General features: G+C 37.1%; 1 protein-coding gene across 1 annotated transcript in view; it reads left to right on the top strand.

Moving 5' to 3' along the window:
* LOC308081064 (NLR family CARD domain-containing protein 3-like) overlaps positions 1 to 17,045 on the top strand; it is a gene marked incomplete at its 3' end in the record, with an annotated part of 53,021 nt that overhangs the window by 778 nt on the left and 35,198 nt on the right. Inside the window, exons 2-6 of the mRNA XM_080457466.1 lie at positions 9,667 to 9,966; positions 10,324 to 10,593; positions 10,998 to 11,114; positions 11,388 to 11,447; positions 12,703 to 12,762. Of these exons, the coding sequence (XP_080313592.1) occupies positions 9,667 to 9,966; positions 10,324 to 10,593; positions 10,998 to 11,114; positions 11,388 to 11,447; positions 12,703 to 12,762 (807 nt within the window). The remainder of the gene's footprint in view (positions 1 to 9,666; positions 9,967 to 10,323; positions 10,594 to 10,997; positions 11,115 to 11,387; positions 11,448 to 12,702; positions 12,763 to 17,045) is intronic.

Below are 17,045 nucleotides of genomic sequence, written 5' to 3'. Positions count from 1 at the left end.
AGTCGCATTTTGCTATCTTTGTGAGACACTGTAGTATGATGAATTGCAGGGCATTCAATGAAACAAAAAAGTTGAAATATGGAGACACAGCGACAATATTAGCCATGGTTCACATGACGCTCGTCTGTCACAAGCGTCATGGAACCACTTGTTCCTGTTTGCGATTTTGTATGTATTTACAACTCTCACATGTACATAAACGTTCAGATTTCAAATATAAAGTGCTGACCCTCATGCCACGGATGTTACAAGTTAAAACGCCTGGATCTAAGTACCCGTATCTTCCGTATTATTCAATAAAAAGCATTTGAATCCGATCGGTGTCCATTTTCTAAAAAAAAATTGTAACGTATCAGAGTGCAATACACGTCCCAACCAGTAGTGTCGCATGGTTGAAAGCATTGGAGAAAATGGCCGGTGATCGGATTAAAAAGCTTTTTATTGAACAATACAGAAGATATGGGTACTTAGACCTTTGTCGGCTCAACTTGTAACATCCGTGGCCGTGGGGTCAACACTTTATATTTGAAATGTGAACGTTTATGTAGATGTAAGAGTTGTGAATGTAAACAATTCTTAAACCAGGACCAAGTGGTTCCATGACGCTTGTGACAGACGAGCGTCATGAGAACCATGACTAATTCTGAACAAGTCCAACAATGAATATGAACTATTGATCACGTTACGTGAGAAAGAGGAAAATAGCAGATCTACAAGTTCACAATGCCTCGCAGTGTGAGGTGTTGTGAGCTTGTAGATCTGCAATTTTCACATTGTTTAGCTGTGGAACCGAGTCAAAATAAATGCAATGCCTGCAATTCCCCCCCCCCCTGCTTGTCAGGGTGGGGGGTCCCCAGTTAAAATATTATTTTGGGGGGTCACAGCCTGAAAGGTTTGGGAACCCTCGGCCTACAGCAATTGGGTTCCCAAACTTTTCAGACCGCGACCCCCCAAAGTAATCACATTTGAACTGGGGACCCCCTAAAATAATCATAATTGAACTGGGGACCCCCTAAAATAATCATAATTGAACTGGGGACCCCCTAAAATAATCATAATTGAACTGGGTACCCCCCACCCTGACAAAGCACTTGGAATTGTAGGAGTTGAGGCATTAGTTTGACTCGGTTCCACAGAGAAACATTATGAAAATAGCAGATCTACAAGCTCACAACGCCTCGCACTGCGAGGCGTTGTGAGCTTGTAGATCTGCTATTTTCAAAATGTTTGCCTCTTTCTTAATATCTTTCGTAATATTTGTCAATTTGGTATAAAAAAGGTCTTAAAAGTCCTTAAAGGGTAACTTTATAAATGTGCAGATAGCCTCTATACACTTATACTGTCTGTTGGTTTATTATCTGATGAGTGGTTGTACATTAAGATAATCATCTGGGGACCCCCCCCAAATAATTTGGGGACCCCCATGGGGGTCCCAACCCCCAGTTTGGGAACCCCTGGCCTACAGTACGTTATGCAGCGTATTACAATGATGTACTGCAGCATAGTTCTAGGGAAGGGAGGGGCTGTGTATATTTAGTTTAGTCCTACAGTAAGTGTACACATAAGATAATGCTGTAATAATAATGGATACAGGAAGGCTGGGCCCTGGGGAAAATCTGGGCCCTTTTTTCCCAGAGCAGTGGGCACTTTGGGTGTCCAGTCTTCAGTGTTGCCAAGTCTGTTTATTATCAGCGACTTTTCACTTTTGCCTGTTTTTTTCCCGTATAGTGGCTTGTAAATATTGGTAATGGAGCACCGAAGTCCTGACGTCACTGCCAGTAGAGGGCGCTGTTCCGCTGGTTTGTGGCTTTACTTGTTGTGTTGATATCCTCATAGGGGAATCTTAGATCGCCTCATATAAGAACTGTGTTCCAAAAATAAACACACCACCCCGGCGTTTTTACTCATATGGATATGAAGCATCGACTGAAGGTGGAAATGTACACATTTACCCAAAGAGTAACACAATATAAACACTAGCAACGAGTCAAACAACCCAAAGACTACATTTCCCATGAATGTGGCTGCTGTGTGTACCCGGAAGTAGTAGTTCTTCAGACTTTTAAGACAGAATTAATTCAATTTTCGCCAGAAACAGGCTGTATCAAATATAAATGAATATCATAAACGATGCAGAGCCCCACCCCCCTGACAAAAACGCCAGGGTGGTGTGTTTATGTTTGGAACACAGTTCTTACATGACGTGATCTAAGATTCCCAAATGGGGATTTCAACACAAAAAAATAAAGCCACGAATCAGTGGAACAGCGCCCTCTAGTGGCAGTGACGCCCGACTTCGGTGCTCTATGGTGAGTTTAATTTTTTGGGGGCTGGTATCTAAAGTGTAGTTGTTGCACTTGACGACCTTCCAGGTTTATGCAAAGCTAAATTATAATTTAGATGGCATGTTATGTAGACATATGCCAGGTCACACCTGGCATCCTATTGTGTGTATAGTTTCAATGTACAGATTATAGATTTTTTTATATTTTACAGTTTAGATTGATGATAGGTTCTTGGTTTACCTATGATCCTAGATTACTATGTATATGCATTTGATGTATTACCTTGTATTTACCTTGCTTACTGTAAATCAATCTGGATTATGAGCGTCTGATAAATGCCTAATGCCTGTTTATTTGGTCTTGTTTCTAAAGTGTAGTTGTTTATTTGGTCTTGTTTATAAAGTGTAGTTGTTTATTTGGTCTTGTTTCTAAAGTGTAGTTGTTTATTTGGTCTTGTTTCTAAAGTGTAGTTGTTTATTTGGTCTTGTTTCTAAAGTGTAGTTGTTTATTTGGTCTTGTTTCTAAAGTTTAGTTGTTTATTTGGTTGTGTTTATAAAGTCTAGTTGTTTATTTGGTTGTGTTTATAAAGTGTAGTTGTTTATTTGGTCTTGTTTCTAAAGTTTAGTTGTTTATTTGGTCTTGTTTCTAAAGTGTAGTTGTTTATTTGGTCATGTTTCTAAAGTGTAGTTGTTTATTTGGTCTTGTTTATAAAGTGTAGTTGTTTATTTGGTCTTGTTTCTAAAGTGTAGATGTTTATTTGGTCTTGTTTCTAAAGTGTAGTTGTTTATTTGGTCTTGTTTCTAAAGTTTAGTTGTTTATTTGGTCTTGTTTCTAAAGTGTAGTTGTTTATTTGGTCTTGTTTCTAAAGTGTAGTTGTTTATTTGGTCTTGTTTCTAAAGTTTAGTTGTTTATTTGGTCTTGTTTCTAAAGTGTAGTTGTTTATTTGGTCATGTTTCTAAAGTGTAGTTGTTTATTTGGTCTTGTTTATAAAGTGTAGTTGTTTATTTGGTCTTGTTTATAAAGTGTAGTTGTTTATTTGGTCTTGTTTATAAAGTGTAGTTGTTTATTTGGTCTTGTTTATAAAGTGTAGTTGTTTATTTGGTCTTGTTTCTAAAGTGCAGTTGTTTATTTGGTCTTGTTTCTAAAGTGTAGTTGTTTATTTGGTCTTGTTTCTAAAGTGTAGTTGTTTATTTGGTCTTGTTTCTAAAGTGTAGTTGTTTATTTGGTCTTGTTTCTAAAGTGTAGTTGTATTTGGGCTTGTTTCTAAAGTGTAGTTGTTTATTTGGTCTTGTTTCTAAAGTGCGGTTGTTTATTTGGTCTTGTTTCTAAAGTGTAGTTGTTTATTTGGTCTTGTTTCTAAAGTGTAGTTGTTTATTTGGTCTTGTTTCTAAAGTGTAGTTGTTTATTTGGTCTTATTTCTAAAGTGTAGTTGTTTATTTGGTCTTGTTTATAAAGTGCAGTTGTTTATTTGGTCTTGTTTATAAAGTGTAGTTGTTTATTTGGTCTTGTTTCTAAAGTGTAGTCATTTTTATTTGATCTGGTTTATAAAGTGTAGATGTTTATTTGGTCTTGTTTATAAAGTATAGTCATTTATTTGGTCTTGTTTATAAAGTGTAGATGTTTATTTGGTCTTGTTTCTAAAGTGTAGTTGTTTATTTGGTCTTATTTCTAAAGTGTAGTTGTTTATTTGGTCTTGTTTCTAAAGTGTAGTTTATTTGGTCATGTTTCTAAAGTGTAGTTGTTTATTTGGTCTTGTTTATAAAGTGTAGTTGTTTATTTGGTCTTGTTTATAAAGTGTAGTTGTTTATTTGGTCTTGTTTATAAAGTGTAGTTGTTTATTTGGTCTTGTTTATAAAGTGTAGTTGTTTATTTGGTCTTGTTTCTAAAGTGCAGTTGTTTATTTGGTCTTGTTTCTAAAGTGTAGTTGTTTATTTGGTCTTGTTTCTAAAGTGTAGTTGTTTATTTGGTCTTGTTTCTAAAGTGTAGTTGTTTATTTGGTCTTGTTTCTAAAGTGTAGTTGTTTATTTGGTCTTGTTTCTAAAGTGTAGTTGTATTTGGGATTGTTTCTAAAGTGTAGTTGTTTATTTGGTCTTGTTTCTAAAGTGCGGTTGTTTATTTGGTCTTGTTTCTAAAGTGTAGTTGTTTATTTGGTCTTGTTTCTAAAGTGTAGTTGTTTATTTGGTCTTGTTTCTAAAGTGTAGTTGTTTATTTGGTCTTATTTCTAAAGTGTAGTTGTTTATTTGGTCTTGTTTATAAAGTGCAGTTGTTTATTTGGTCTTGTTTATAAAGTGTAGATGTTTATTTGGTCTTGTTTATAAAGTATAGTCATTTATTTGGTCTTGTTTATAAAGTGTAGATGTTTATTTGGTCTTGTTTCTAAAGTGTAGTTGTTTATTTGGTCTTATTTCTAAATTGTAGTTGTTTATTTGGTCTTGTTTATAAAGTGCAGTTGTTTATTTGGTCTTGTTTATAAAGTGTAGTTGTTTATTTGGTCTTGTTTCTAAAGTGTAGTCATTTATTTGGTCTGGTTTATAAAGTGTAGATGTTTATTTGGTCTTGTTTATAAAGTGTAGTTGTTTATTTGGTCTTGTTTATAAAGTGTAGATGTTTATTTGGTCTTGTTTATAAAGTGTAGATGTTTATTTGGTCTTGTTTATAAAGTATAGTCATTTATTTGGTCTTGTTTATAAAGTGTAGATGTTTATTTGGTCTTGTTTATAAAGTGTAGATGTTTATTTGGTCTTGTTTATAAAGTGTAGTTGTTTATGTAGGCTTGTTTCTAAAGTATAGTTGCTTATTTGGGCTTGTTTATAAAGTTTAGATGTTTATTTGGTCTTGTTTATAAAGTGTAGTCATTTATTTGGTCTTGTTTCTAAAGTGTAGTCATTTATTTGGTCTTGTTTATAAAGTGTAGATGTTTATTTGGTCTTGTTTATAAAGTTTAGTTGTTTATTTGGGCTTGTTTATACAGTGTAGATGTTTATTTGGGCTTGTTTCTAAAGTGTAGTTGTTTATTTGGGCTTGTTTCTAAAGTGTAGATGTTTATTTGGTCTTGTTTCTAAAGTGTAGTTGTTTATTTGGTCTTGTTTCTAAAGTGCAGTTGTTTATTTGGTCTTGTTTCTAAAGTGTAGTTGTTTATTTGGTCTTGTTTCTAAAGTGTAGTTGTTTATTTGGTCTTGTTTCTAAAGTGTAGTTGTTTATTTAGGCTTGTTTATAAAGTGTAGTTGTTTATTTGGTCTTGTTTATAAAGTGTAGTTGTATTTAGGCTTGTTTATAAAGTGTAGTTGTTTATTTGGTCTTGTTTATAAAGTGTAGTTGTTTATTTGGTCTTGTTTATAAAGTGTAGTTGTTTATTTGGTCTTGTTTATAAAGTGTAGTTGTTTATTTGGGCTTGTTTCTAAAGTGTAGTTGTTTATTTAGGCTTGTTTATAAAGTTTAGTTGTATTTGGGCTTGTTTCTAAAGTGTAGTTGTTTATTTGGTCTTGTTTCTAAAGTGTAGATGTTTATTTGGTCTTGTTTCTAAAGTATAGTTGTTTATTTGGTCATGTTTCTAAAGTGTAGTTGTTTATTTGGTCTTGTTTCTAAAGTGTAGTTGTTTATTTGGTCTTGTTTATAAAGTGTAGTTGTTTATTTGGTCTTGTTTCTAAAATGTTGTTGTTTATTTGGTCTTTTTTTTAAAGTGTAGTTGTTTATTTGGTCTTGTTTCTAAAGTGTAGTTGTTTATTTAGTCTTGTTTCTAAAGTGTAGTTGTTTATTTGGTCTTGTTTCTAAAGTGTAGTTGTTTATTTGGTCTTGTTTCTAAAGTGTAGTTGTTTATTTGGTCTTGTTTCTAAAGTGTAGTTGTTTATTTGGTTTTGTTTATAAAGTGTAGTTGTTTATTTGGTCTTGTTTATAAAGTGTAGATGTTTATTTGGTCTTGTTTATAAAGTGTAGTTGTTTATTTGGTCCTGTTTATAAAGTGTAGTTGTTTATTTGGGCTTGTTTATAAAGTGTAGTTGTATTTGGGCTTGTTTCTAAAGTGTAATTGTTTATTTGGTCTTGTTTCTAAAGTGTAGTTGTTTATTTGGTCTTGTTTCTAAAGTGTAGTTGTTTATTTGGTCTTGTTTCTAAAGTTTAGTTGTTTATTTGGTCTTGTTTCTAAAGTGTAGTTGTTTATTTGGTCTTGTTTTTAAAGTGCAGTTGTTTATTTGGTCTTGTTTCTAAAGTGTAGTTGTTTATTTGGTCTTGTTTCTAAAGTGTAGTTGTTTATTTGGTCTTGTTTCTAAAGTGTAGTTGTTTATTTGGTCTTGTTTCTAAAGTGTAGTTGTTTATTTGGTCTTGTTTCTAAAGTGTAGTTGTTTATTTGGTCTTGTTTCTAAAGTGTAGTTGTTTATTTGGTCTTGTTTCTAAAGTGTAGATGTTTGTTTGGTCTGGTTTCTAAAGTGTAGTTGTTTATTTGGTCTTGTTTCTAAAGTGTAGTTGTTTATTTGGCCTTGTTTCTAAAGTGTAGTTGTTTATTTGGTCTTGTTTCTAAAGTGTAGTTGTTTATTTGGTCTTGTTTCTAAAGTGTAGTTGTTTATTTGGTCTTGTTTCTAAAGTGTAGATGTTTATTTGGTCATGTTTCTAAAGTATAGTTGTTTATTTGGTCATGTTTCTAAAGTGTAGTTGTTTATTTGGTCTTGTTTCTAAAGTGTAGTTGTTTATTTGGTCTTGTTTCTAAAGTGTAGATGGGTTTGTTTGGTCTTGTTTCTAAAGTGTAGATGTTTATTTGGTCTTGTTTCTAAAGTGTAGTTGTTTATTTGGTCTTGTTTCTAAAGTGTAGTTGTTTATTTGGTCTTGTTTCTAAAGTGTAGTTGTTTATTTGGTCTTGTTTCTAAAGTGTAGTTGTTTATTTGGTCTTGTTTCTAAAGTGTAGATGTTTGTTTGGTCTGGTTTCTAAAGTGCAGTTGTTTATTTGGTCTTGTTTCTAAAGTGTAGTTGTTTATTTGGTCTTGTTTCTAAAGTGTAGTTGTTTATTTGGTCTTGTATCTAAAGTGTAGTTGTTTATTTGGTCTTGTTTCTAAAGTGTAGTTGTTTATTTGGTCTTGTTTCTAAAGTGTAGTTGTTTATTTGGTCTTGTTTCTAAAGTGTAGTTGTTTATTTGGTCTTGTTTCTAAAGTGTAGTTGTTTATTGTCTCCGCCAGGCCGAAAGGCATGGCGAGAGAGTATGTTTTACCCCCTGTCCGTCCGTCCGTCCGTCCGTCCGTCCGTCCGTCCGTCCGTCCGTCCGTCCGTCCGTCCGTCCGTCCGTGTGTCCGTCCTGTCCGTCCGTTAGCAGCTAATCTCTGGCACCGTTGGCCCGGCCGCTGCGAAACTGTGCACGCACACTCCCTGGATGCCAACTCAGAACCTCTGGCCCAAATTTTTCAGATTGGCCTGTTATAGCGCCACCAGGAGGCCGATATGTGCAAAACACATTTATTGATACTACTCCTACAGATTTTGTCCAAACATCACACAAATCGGTACACAGTATCTCTATAGTCATGTGATCAACACGGATTTATCCGATTTCCCATATTCCATCCTGATTGCCTAAGATTGGCTTCCAAAGTTTGCAGGATTGTTCCGTTTTGAACAAAATGCCTCAAATCATGAACGCAGCTTGCGATTTCCGTGAAATTTCACACGCACATTTCTATTAGGCCGACGAAGAAATGCCACCCTTTTCACATTGGCCTGTTATAGCGCCACCAGCAGGTCTAATTTTGCAAACATATGTTTGGAACAAAATGCCTCAAATCATGAATGCAGTGTCCGATTGCAGTGAAAAGCCCTTGAACAAATAGCACCCTTTTCACATTGGCCTATTATAGCGCCACCAGGAGGCCACAATAACGTACCTGACCTGGCGGAGACCTGTGCTCCGAGGAGCACTTTTTCTAGTTTGGTCTTGTTTCTAAAGTGTAGTTGTTTATTTGGTCTTGTTTCTAAAGTGTAGTTGTTTATTTGGTCTTGTTTCTAAAGTGTAGTTGTTTATTTGGTCTGGTTTCTAACGTGTAGTTGTTTATTTGGTCTTGTTTCTAAAATGTTGTTGTTTATTTGGTCTTGTTTTTAAATTGTAGTTGTTTATTTGGTCTTGTTTTTAAATTGTAGTTGTTTATTTGGTCTTGTTTCTAAAGTGTAGTTGTTTATTGTCTCCGCCAGGCCGAAAGGCATGGCGAGAGAGTATGTTTTACCCCCTGTCAGTCCGTCAGTCCGTCCGTCCGTCCGTCCGTGTGTCCGTGTGTGTCTGTGTCATTCTATCTGTCTGTGTACAGCTAATCTCCGGCACCGTTGGCTTGCTCGCAACGAAACTGTGCACACACACTCCCTGGATGCCAGAGCAGAACCTCTGCCCCACACACCCAGAATAACTGTAGTCAGTCAAATTCAGACAGAGTGTAATGTCGTTGGAGCCTAAGGGTTCCCAAACTGGGGGGTCCCCACATTATTGTTGGGGGTCCCCAGATGATTTGCATAATGTGTAACATAGTTTTCTCACTCATCAGATAATAAACCAACATACAGTATACGTGTATACAGAGTATCTGCACATTTATAAAGTTACACTTTAAGGACTTTTAAGACCTTTTTAATACCAAAATGGCCAAATTGTCAAATATTACGTGAGAAAGAGGAAAATAGCAGATCTACAAGTTCACAATGCCTCGCAGTGTGAGGTGTTGTGAGCTTCTAGATCGTTGACGTTGGCTGCGCCCGTTTATTCCATCCGAGACCTGCGGAGCAACATTGTCTGACTGTCTGACAGGCATCTGGACACATAATCCACTCCTTAATGTATATCTACACTAATAAATAATCCCTGTGAAAATATAACATTTTATAAAGTAATTTAAACAAACTGCTTTAACAGTCATTCAGTTGCATTGGCTATGTTAAAATAGCAGATCTAAGCTCCAAAACGGGTCGCATCGCGACGCGTTGTGAGCTTGTAGATCTGCTATTTTCAAAATATACAGCGCTTCTGCGAGCGCATTTTCGGGACTCCCGACGATCTTTTCATGGACAGTGAGGTGTACAAACTTACAGTAGCTTGTCCTATGTTATGGAGTTATGTCATAGAGAGTTTTGAAGACTAGCTACAACCTGGCTGGGTTAACGATATAAACCCGACGCTCCAATCTCTTATTAACGTGGCGGAATCACTGCCGCCCGTCCGAGTCTCACGGGGAATATCCTACATGACTGCTTGTGCACTGCTGGGTATGGGTTAAATAGATTAATATACAAACGTATTCCATTCATGGCGACGTGATTGGTATCATAATATGTCATTCATGTAGGCTACAAGCCTACGTGACAAAGATTGTACCGGCTGCTTTTACTGTTCAACTTGACTGTAATAAGTTTCTCCCCACAGCCCAACAGGATGTGATATACATTCCACCACAAGGAGTCCTTCACCTGCTTCCAGATAACATCTCTGTTCCTGAAGCCATCACTGGCATCCTGTGGAAACATGGTCCCAATAAAGCAGCTGAATGGGATCAGGGTTTTGGTCCTGATGTGGATTACTACGGGACACTCAGAAACCGCTCAGAACTGGAGAAAGAAACTGGACGGTTGGTCATCAACAATATGAGCATGGAAGACACTGGACATTATTCTGTGGAGATAAACGGTCGAGCTCAGAGCAAGACTTACAATGTTAAAGAGATGAGTAAGTATGAATTCTGTCATTATGAGTCTATCATAATATACACATTACCAATACCTTTCTGTCCTGTCCCTTTGAATTGAATTAGTGGTTTATAGAAGGATGTTTTCTTATTATTATTATTATATTGTATTGATACGTTTATTAGAGAATGAAGGATTATAACATAAAAACATCACATGGATGCACCTGGGACGTATCATCAGTGTTGTAGTCTGGGGTCAACGGGTGGTTCGGGTCTTCCAACATACACCCTCGCCCAGCTGACCCAGCCGGGGTTGATCAAGACCTGACTTAATCCATGATAATATTGTCTCCTTTCAGTAACTCTGAGATGTCTTCATTCTGTGTCCTCCACAGAGAAAGTCCCAAAGCCAACGCTGGCCATCAAGATACCTTGTGATTCTAACTGTAGCAGCTGCATCCTGCACTGTACAGGAGACGTCACAGAGTCAGGTGTGGTCAGCTACCGCTGGAAGTACGATGCAGGGGAATGGACTGGACCCAACTCTATGGAGACAAGGATCTACAACGATGAGGAAGGGAACAACGTTAAAACCTTCTGTTGTGAAGTGAGGAACATGTTCAGTGTGGAGCAGAGTCGTCCAGAACTCAACCTGCTTTACAAAGGTATGTATTTTAGTGTGTGTGTGTGTGTGTGTGTGTGTGTGTGTGTGTGTGTGTGTGTGTGTGTGTGTGTGTGTGTGTGTGTGTGTGTGTGTGTGTGTGTGTGTGTGTGTGTGTGTGTGTGTGTGTAGACCATTGAAGAAGACACTTTGATGGAATGTGTTGGTAGATCTTATTGTCTCCTGTAACATCTCAATGAAGTGACTGACTTTATGACATTATTTTGACTGAATGTGACATGTCAAGGCATGAAGATGAATTCATAACACCAGCTCTATGTTTTATTTTTCCATTGATGGAAGTGGGAGAATTCATTTATTTAGACTGAGTATTATTATTATTATTATTAGTAGTAGTAGTAGTAGCAGCAGCAGCATTGTTATTGATAGTATTATTATATCTTTCAGAGAGGGACATTCCTACAACAGGAGGCAGAGGAAGGACTTTGATTGTTATTCCAGTGATCATCAGCATCTTGGTGGCAGCAGTACTGCTGTATATATACTGGAACCAGAAGATAACTAGTAAGACTAGAACTCATACTGTATTTATACTGTAAACAGAAGATAACTAGTAAGACTAGAACTCATACTGTATTTATACTGTAAACAGAAGATAACTAGTAAGACTAGAACTCATACTGTATTTATACTGGAAATAGAAGATAATTAATACATCTAGAACTCATTAGTTTTTAACAATCTCTATTAAGATCAATCCATTCATCTATGTATCATTTTAACATTTGTGAAGATGATTCTAGTGTCTCCACACACTGACCTATCTCTGTCTCACAGTCCGCTCAGCTTTGGCAGGAGAAGAGAAGGGAAGACAAGACAGAGAATCCGAACTGAGAGGTGTGTGTGTGTGTGTGTGTGTGTGTGTGTGTGTGTGTGTGTGTGTGTGTGTGTGTGTGTGTGTGTGTGTGTGTGTGTGTGTGTGTGTGTGTGTGTGTTTGTGTGATAACAAAAATAAAATAAAGGTTCAACATATCTTAAGTCAGATCTAATGTGTCCGTTACAGTCTAGAATGTGGGCTCACAGATCGACATATTGTCAACAAAAAAAAACATTAACTATATATTATACTGGAAACAGAAGATAACTAGTAAGACTAGAACTCATACTGTATTTATACTGTAAACAGAAGATAACTAGTAAGACTAGAACTCATACTGTATTTATACTGTAAACAGAAGATAACTAGTAAGACTAGAACTCATACTGTATTTATACTGTAAACAGAGGATAACTAGTAAGACTAGAACTCATACTGTATTTATACTGTAAACAGAAGATAACTAGTAAGACTAGAACTCATACTGTATTTATACTGTAAACAGAAGATAACTAGTAAGACTAGAACTCATACTGTATTTATACTGTAAACAGAGGATAACTAGTAAGACTAGAACTCATACTGTATTTATACTGGAAACAGAGGATAACTAGTAAGACTAGAACTCATACTGTATTTATACTGTAAACAGAAGATAACTAGTAAGACTAGAACTCATACTGTATTTATACTGTAAACAGAAGATAACTAGTAAGACTAGAACTCATACTGTATTTATACTGTAAACAGAGGATAACTAGTAAGACTAGAACTCATACTGTATTTATACTGGAAACAGAGGATAACTAGTAAGACTAGAACTCATACTGTATTTATACTGTAAACAGAAGATAACTAGTAAGACTAGAACTCATACTGTATTTATACTGGAACCAGAAGATAACTAGTAAGACTAGAACTCATACTGTATTTATACTGTAAACAGAAGATAACTAGTAAGACTAGAACTCATACTGTATTTATACTGTAAACAGAAGATAACTAGTAAGACTAGAACTCATACTGTATTTATACTGGAAACAGAAGATAACTAGTAAGACTAGAACTCATACTGTATTTATACTGGAAACAGAAGATAACTAGTAAGACTAGAACTCATACTGTATTTATACTGGAAACAGAAGATAACTAGCTAATGTTTTAGCAACATTGGCATTTTCAAGCACTAAGTCAAAGCTCCATTCCTGCGTTTTGTCTTAACACTATCATTAAAACATGTGTGAAGATGAACATGTTTCTATCACTGTCTCACAGTCCTCTCAGCTTTGGCAGGAGAAGAGAAGGCAAGACAAGACAAAGCCTCCAAACTGAGAGGTAAGGGGGGTGTGTGTGTGTGTGTGTGTGTGTGTGTGTGTGTGTGTGTGTGTGTGTGTGTGTGACAGAGCCTCTGAGATAGAAATCTAGCACTCTAGGCTACTATAGCCTCCATTTACTACTTCTAATATATTACTGTTACATCATACCATACCATACGGTACCATACCATGCCATGCCATGCCATGCCATGCCATGCCATGCCATACCATCATTCCATTCCATTCCAGTCATACCAATGACTGGAATGGAAAATATTTTATTATTTTATTGGTAAACTCTGGTGGAAAAAGTACTCAGATCTTTTCTTAGGTTAAAAGCATATTACTGTATATTATCGTTTGTCTTTAACTGTCTAGATGAATTGAATACACAGGACCTTAATGGAAACAAGCCCTGAGAGCTTATCTGGGTTTGAATCCTTTTAGCATTATTGTCTCCACCAGGCCGAAAGGCATGGCGAGAGAGTATGTTTTGCCCGTCCGTCCGTCCGTCCGTCCGTCCGTCCGTCCGTCCGTCCGTCCGTCCTTCTGTCTGTGAGCAGCTAATCTCCGCCACCGTTGGCACGGTCACTGTGAAACTGCGCACACGCACTCCCTGGATGCCAAAGCAGAACCTCTGCCCCCCCCCCATTTTTCAGATCAGCCTGTCATAGCGCCACCATGAGGCCAACTTTTGCAAAAAAAATTTTTTTATATTACTCCTCCATATTTTGTCCAAAAAACACGCAAATCTCTACAAAGTATCTCTATAGTCGTGTGATCAACACAGATATGTCCAATTTTCCATATTCCATCCTGATTGGCTAAGATTGGCTTCCACAGTTTGCAGGATTGGTCCCTTTTGAACAAAATGCCTCAAATCATGAACGCAGCATGCGATTTCCGTGAAATTTTCCACGTAGATTCCCACTTGGCCGTGGAAGAAATGCCACCCTTTTCACATTGGCCTGTTATAGCGCCACCAGCAGGTCTAATTTAGCTAACCACATTTTTGGAACAAAATGCCTCAAATCATGAATGCAGTGCCTGCTTACCGTGAAAGGCCTAAGAAGAAATGGCACCCTTTTCACATTGGCCTATTATAGCGCCACCAGGAGACCATAATAACTAGCACTTTTTCTAGTTTTGTATAAATCTGTGCCACCGTGCTTTTTTCTTGCAAACTACTAATACATTATTCAATCAATCAGTCAATCAATCAAAGTAAAAGTATCAATACCACAATGTAGAAATACTCTTTTACAAGAACAATGCCTGTATTCAAAATAGTACTGACGTAAAAGTACAAAAGTATTGGCATTACAATATACTTATGGTACATACCGTAGGTATCTTTTTTTTTTAAAGGTATGGTAAGTGATTTGCTTCTGTTAAAATAAGTGTTAAATTGCTTTAAATTCTGATAGTAATTTCAATTCAATTAAATTGTATTAAAGTGTCAAATCAGAACAAGTTGTCTCAAGACACTTTACATGTAGAGAAGAGACCCGACAGTCCCACCCTGAGCAAGCAATTTTGCGACAGTGACAACGAAAAACTCCCCCTTAACTGGAAGAAACGTCAGGCAGACCCTTAGCCCAATTTAGAACCTCTCCCTCCGCTATGTAGCTCCGAGATGAGGTCCTATATTTCCGATATGATAAATTTGAGCAGGACATTGTCGCACATGTTTCTTACCCCTTTCTGCACATCGTATCCAAAAAGTAAAGGTTTTCTGAAACGCTCACAGATGTTTTAAGTTCTAGCTGGCAATAAAATCTATCCAACGAGTTGAAAAAAGTATTTAATTCGCCCTCTCTCTTCAGCCGGTTCCATAATATTTCGCATTAGAAGATACAATTCAACATTTGACCAGTAGGGGAATCAGTAATGTTATCTCTACGGGCGCAACTCTTGCGCAATGTCTTAAAAACATGTAACCGGCTGAGGACAACATGTGTTCAACTCGTTGGATAGATTTTATTGCCAGCTAGAACTTAAAATATCTGTGAGCGTTTCAGAAAACCTTTACTTTTTGGATACGATGTGCAGAAAGGGGTAAGAAACATGTGGATAATGTGTGACAATGTCCTGCTCAAACGGCACCGGGAAACGAGGAACCTCATCTCGGAGCTATACAGCGGAGGGAGAGGTTCCGTCAGAGCTAGCAGACCCTAGGCTCTAGGGTGGGGGCCTTCTGCCTCGACCGTGTCGGGGGGAAAGAAGAGAGAAAGACGGAGAGACAGAGGAGAGACAGAAAGAGATACACGTAGTAACAGTAGCAAATATAATAGTGTAAGATAGTATATGATGATATAATATAGTACAACAATAATGTGTATACAGTATATCTCTGCTGTCCGGCAGGAACCAGCTAAATCCAAAATGGTAATTGTTCAGGAAATGAAAAACAAAATATATTTTTTTCCGAAAATGAAGAAAACCTTATATTTTTAAAACAAAGCAATACTGCCTCATCAATACGATACGATACGATACGATAATACTTTATTGTCAGTTCACACTGAAATTTGTCTTGCGACCCAGCAGCCATGTATGCAACAATAAACAATAAACAGTACACACATTTGACATGACACAAGAAAACAAAACAAAACAAAATACATACATAAAGACATACAAAGACAAGAGCAATGTCCACCTCTCAGCCTACCCCAAGCCTACAACTCCTGATTAAGCCTCAATGTCGTCTGATGGACAAAGGACCTCTTCAGTTTGACCTTATTGTATGTAGGAACACTGTATCTCCTTCCTGAAGGCAGCAACCTATATTCTCCATACAAAGCATGGCTAGTGTTTGAAGTGATATTCCTTGCCAACCTTATCATACTGTCATTATACGTAGATTATACGTAAACTTGGTATTGTGACTTTATATATTATCAGATACTTGCATGTGTCATTATATTATCACCACTTTACCCAAATCCAGCTCAAGTGGAGTTAGGAGGTTTTGTCCATCATTGATAAGAACAGCTGGCAATGGATCTCAAAGCTCACAACACATCACAACGCATAGTGAGCTTGGAGATCAGCTATTTATGGTGAGCGCCATCCTCATATACTCATATACTAAGTATAGATCAAGCTGCATGCTGTACTTAAACAACTTTTATTTTAACATGCATTGTAAACAACCATGGATCTGAGTGCAACAAACAATTCTGCCTCAATACTCAATCATGTATTTAACAAAAGCAATCATGGCATAAATGGCATATAAATAAAAAATACATTCATGAAAAATAGAATCTGTAGCCTATCAAATCTGTAGCCTACTGCACTAACAATGACTACCACAGTTGCATTTACCTATCCATCAATAGCGTTCAATAGTGTTGATTTATGAAAAAAAAAAAAAAAAAAAACTGAAAATGGAGTTAGCTTGTCCCTGCTGGACACCGACGATATAATGGTATAATATAAGAATGTTAAGATATTATACAGTATAGTGTAGTGGTATAGTGTAATGTACTAGAAATCCACGGTCGTACTCCTTGGAGAGGCCCGGTCCACAGTCACAGTCTTGAGCCGCAGCTGGGGGTCCGTATGACAGTCCATGGAACTGCGACGTGGGAGATAAAAGAAACTCTGGGGTGTCGAATTAGTGGCAGGCCTTACTAGAGCGTGAATCCGTACAGTGTTAATTACGATTGTACCAGTGGGACACAAACCCACACAACCAAAAGGGAGGACAAAAGAGAGAGGACGAGAGGAGAGAGGGGGGGAGGTGGGGAGGGAGAGGGGAGAGAGGATGACTATAGGGTGACTGAGTCTATAAACTTCGGCTATAGGCTTTATCATAGAGAAAGGTTTAATCTATTCTTAAATATACAGAGTGTGTCTGCTTCACGGACTGAGACTGGGAGAAGGTTCCACAGCTGAGGTGCCTGAAACTTAAATGCTCTGCCTCCTGTTCTAGATGTTTTGGGGTTTATGGAGCCGTAAGCATTTTTTCATACTGTGGACGCAATGGTGTTCTGGCTGGTTTATAAGGCTCGATGAGTTCTTTGAGATACACTGGTGCCTGTCCATTGAGAGCCTTGTATGTGAGAAGGAGAACTTTAAACTCTATTCTGTATTTAACCGGGGACTTACTCTGTATTTAGGGACTTACTTGGGCAGCCTGATAATAAAGCGTTGCAATAGTCCAGCCTAGAAGTAACAAATGCGTGAACACGTTTTTCTGCATTATTTTTGGACAGAATGTGCCTAACTTGCAATATTACGCAGGTGAAAAAAAGGCAGTTCTTGAAATTTGTTTTATGTGGGACTGAAAGG

Source organism: Gymnoscopelus braueri (genome assembly GCF_963280865.1).
Source record: "Gymnoscopelus braueri genome assembly, contig: SCAFFOLD_256, whole genome shotgun sequence".
Lineage (NCBI taxonomy): Eukaryota > Metazoa > Chordata > Actinopteri > Myctophiformes > Myctophidae > Gymnoscopelus > Gymnoscopelus braueri.
Note: the sequence above shows the minus strand (reverse complement) of the source record. Positions and strands in the feature narration are given on the sequence as shown.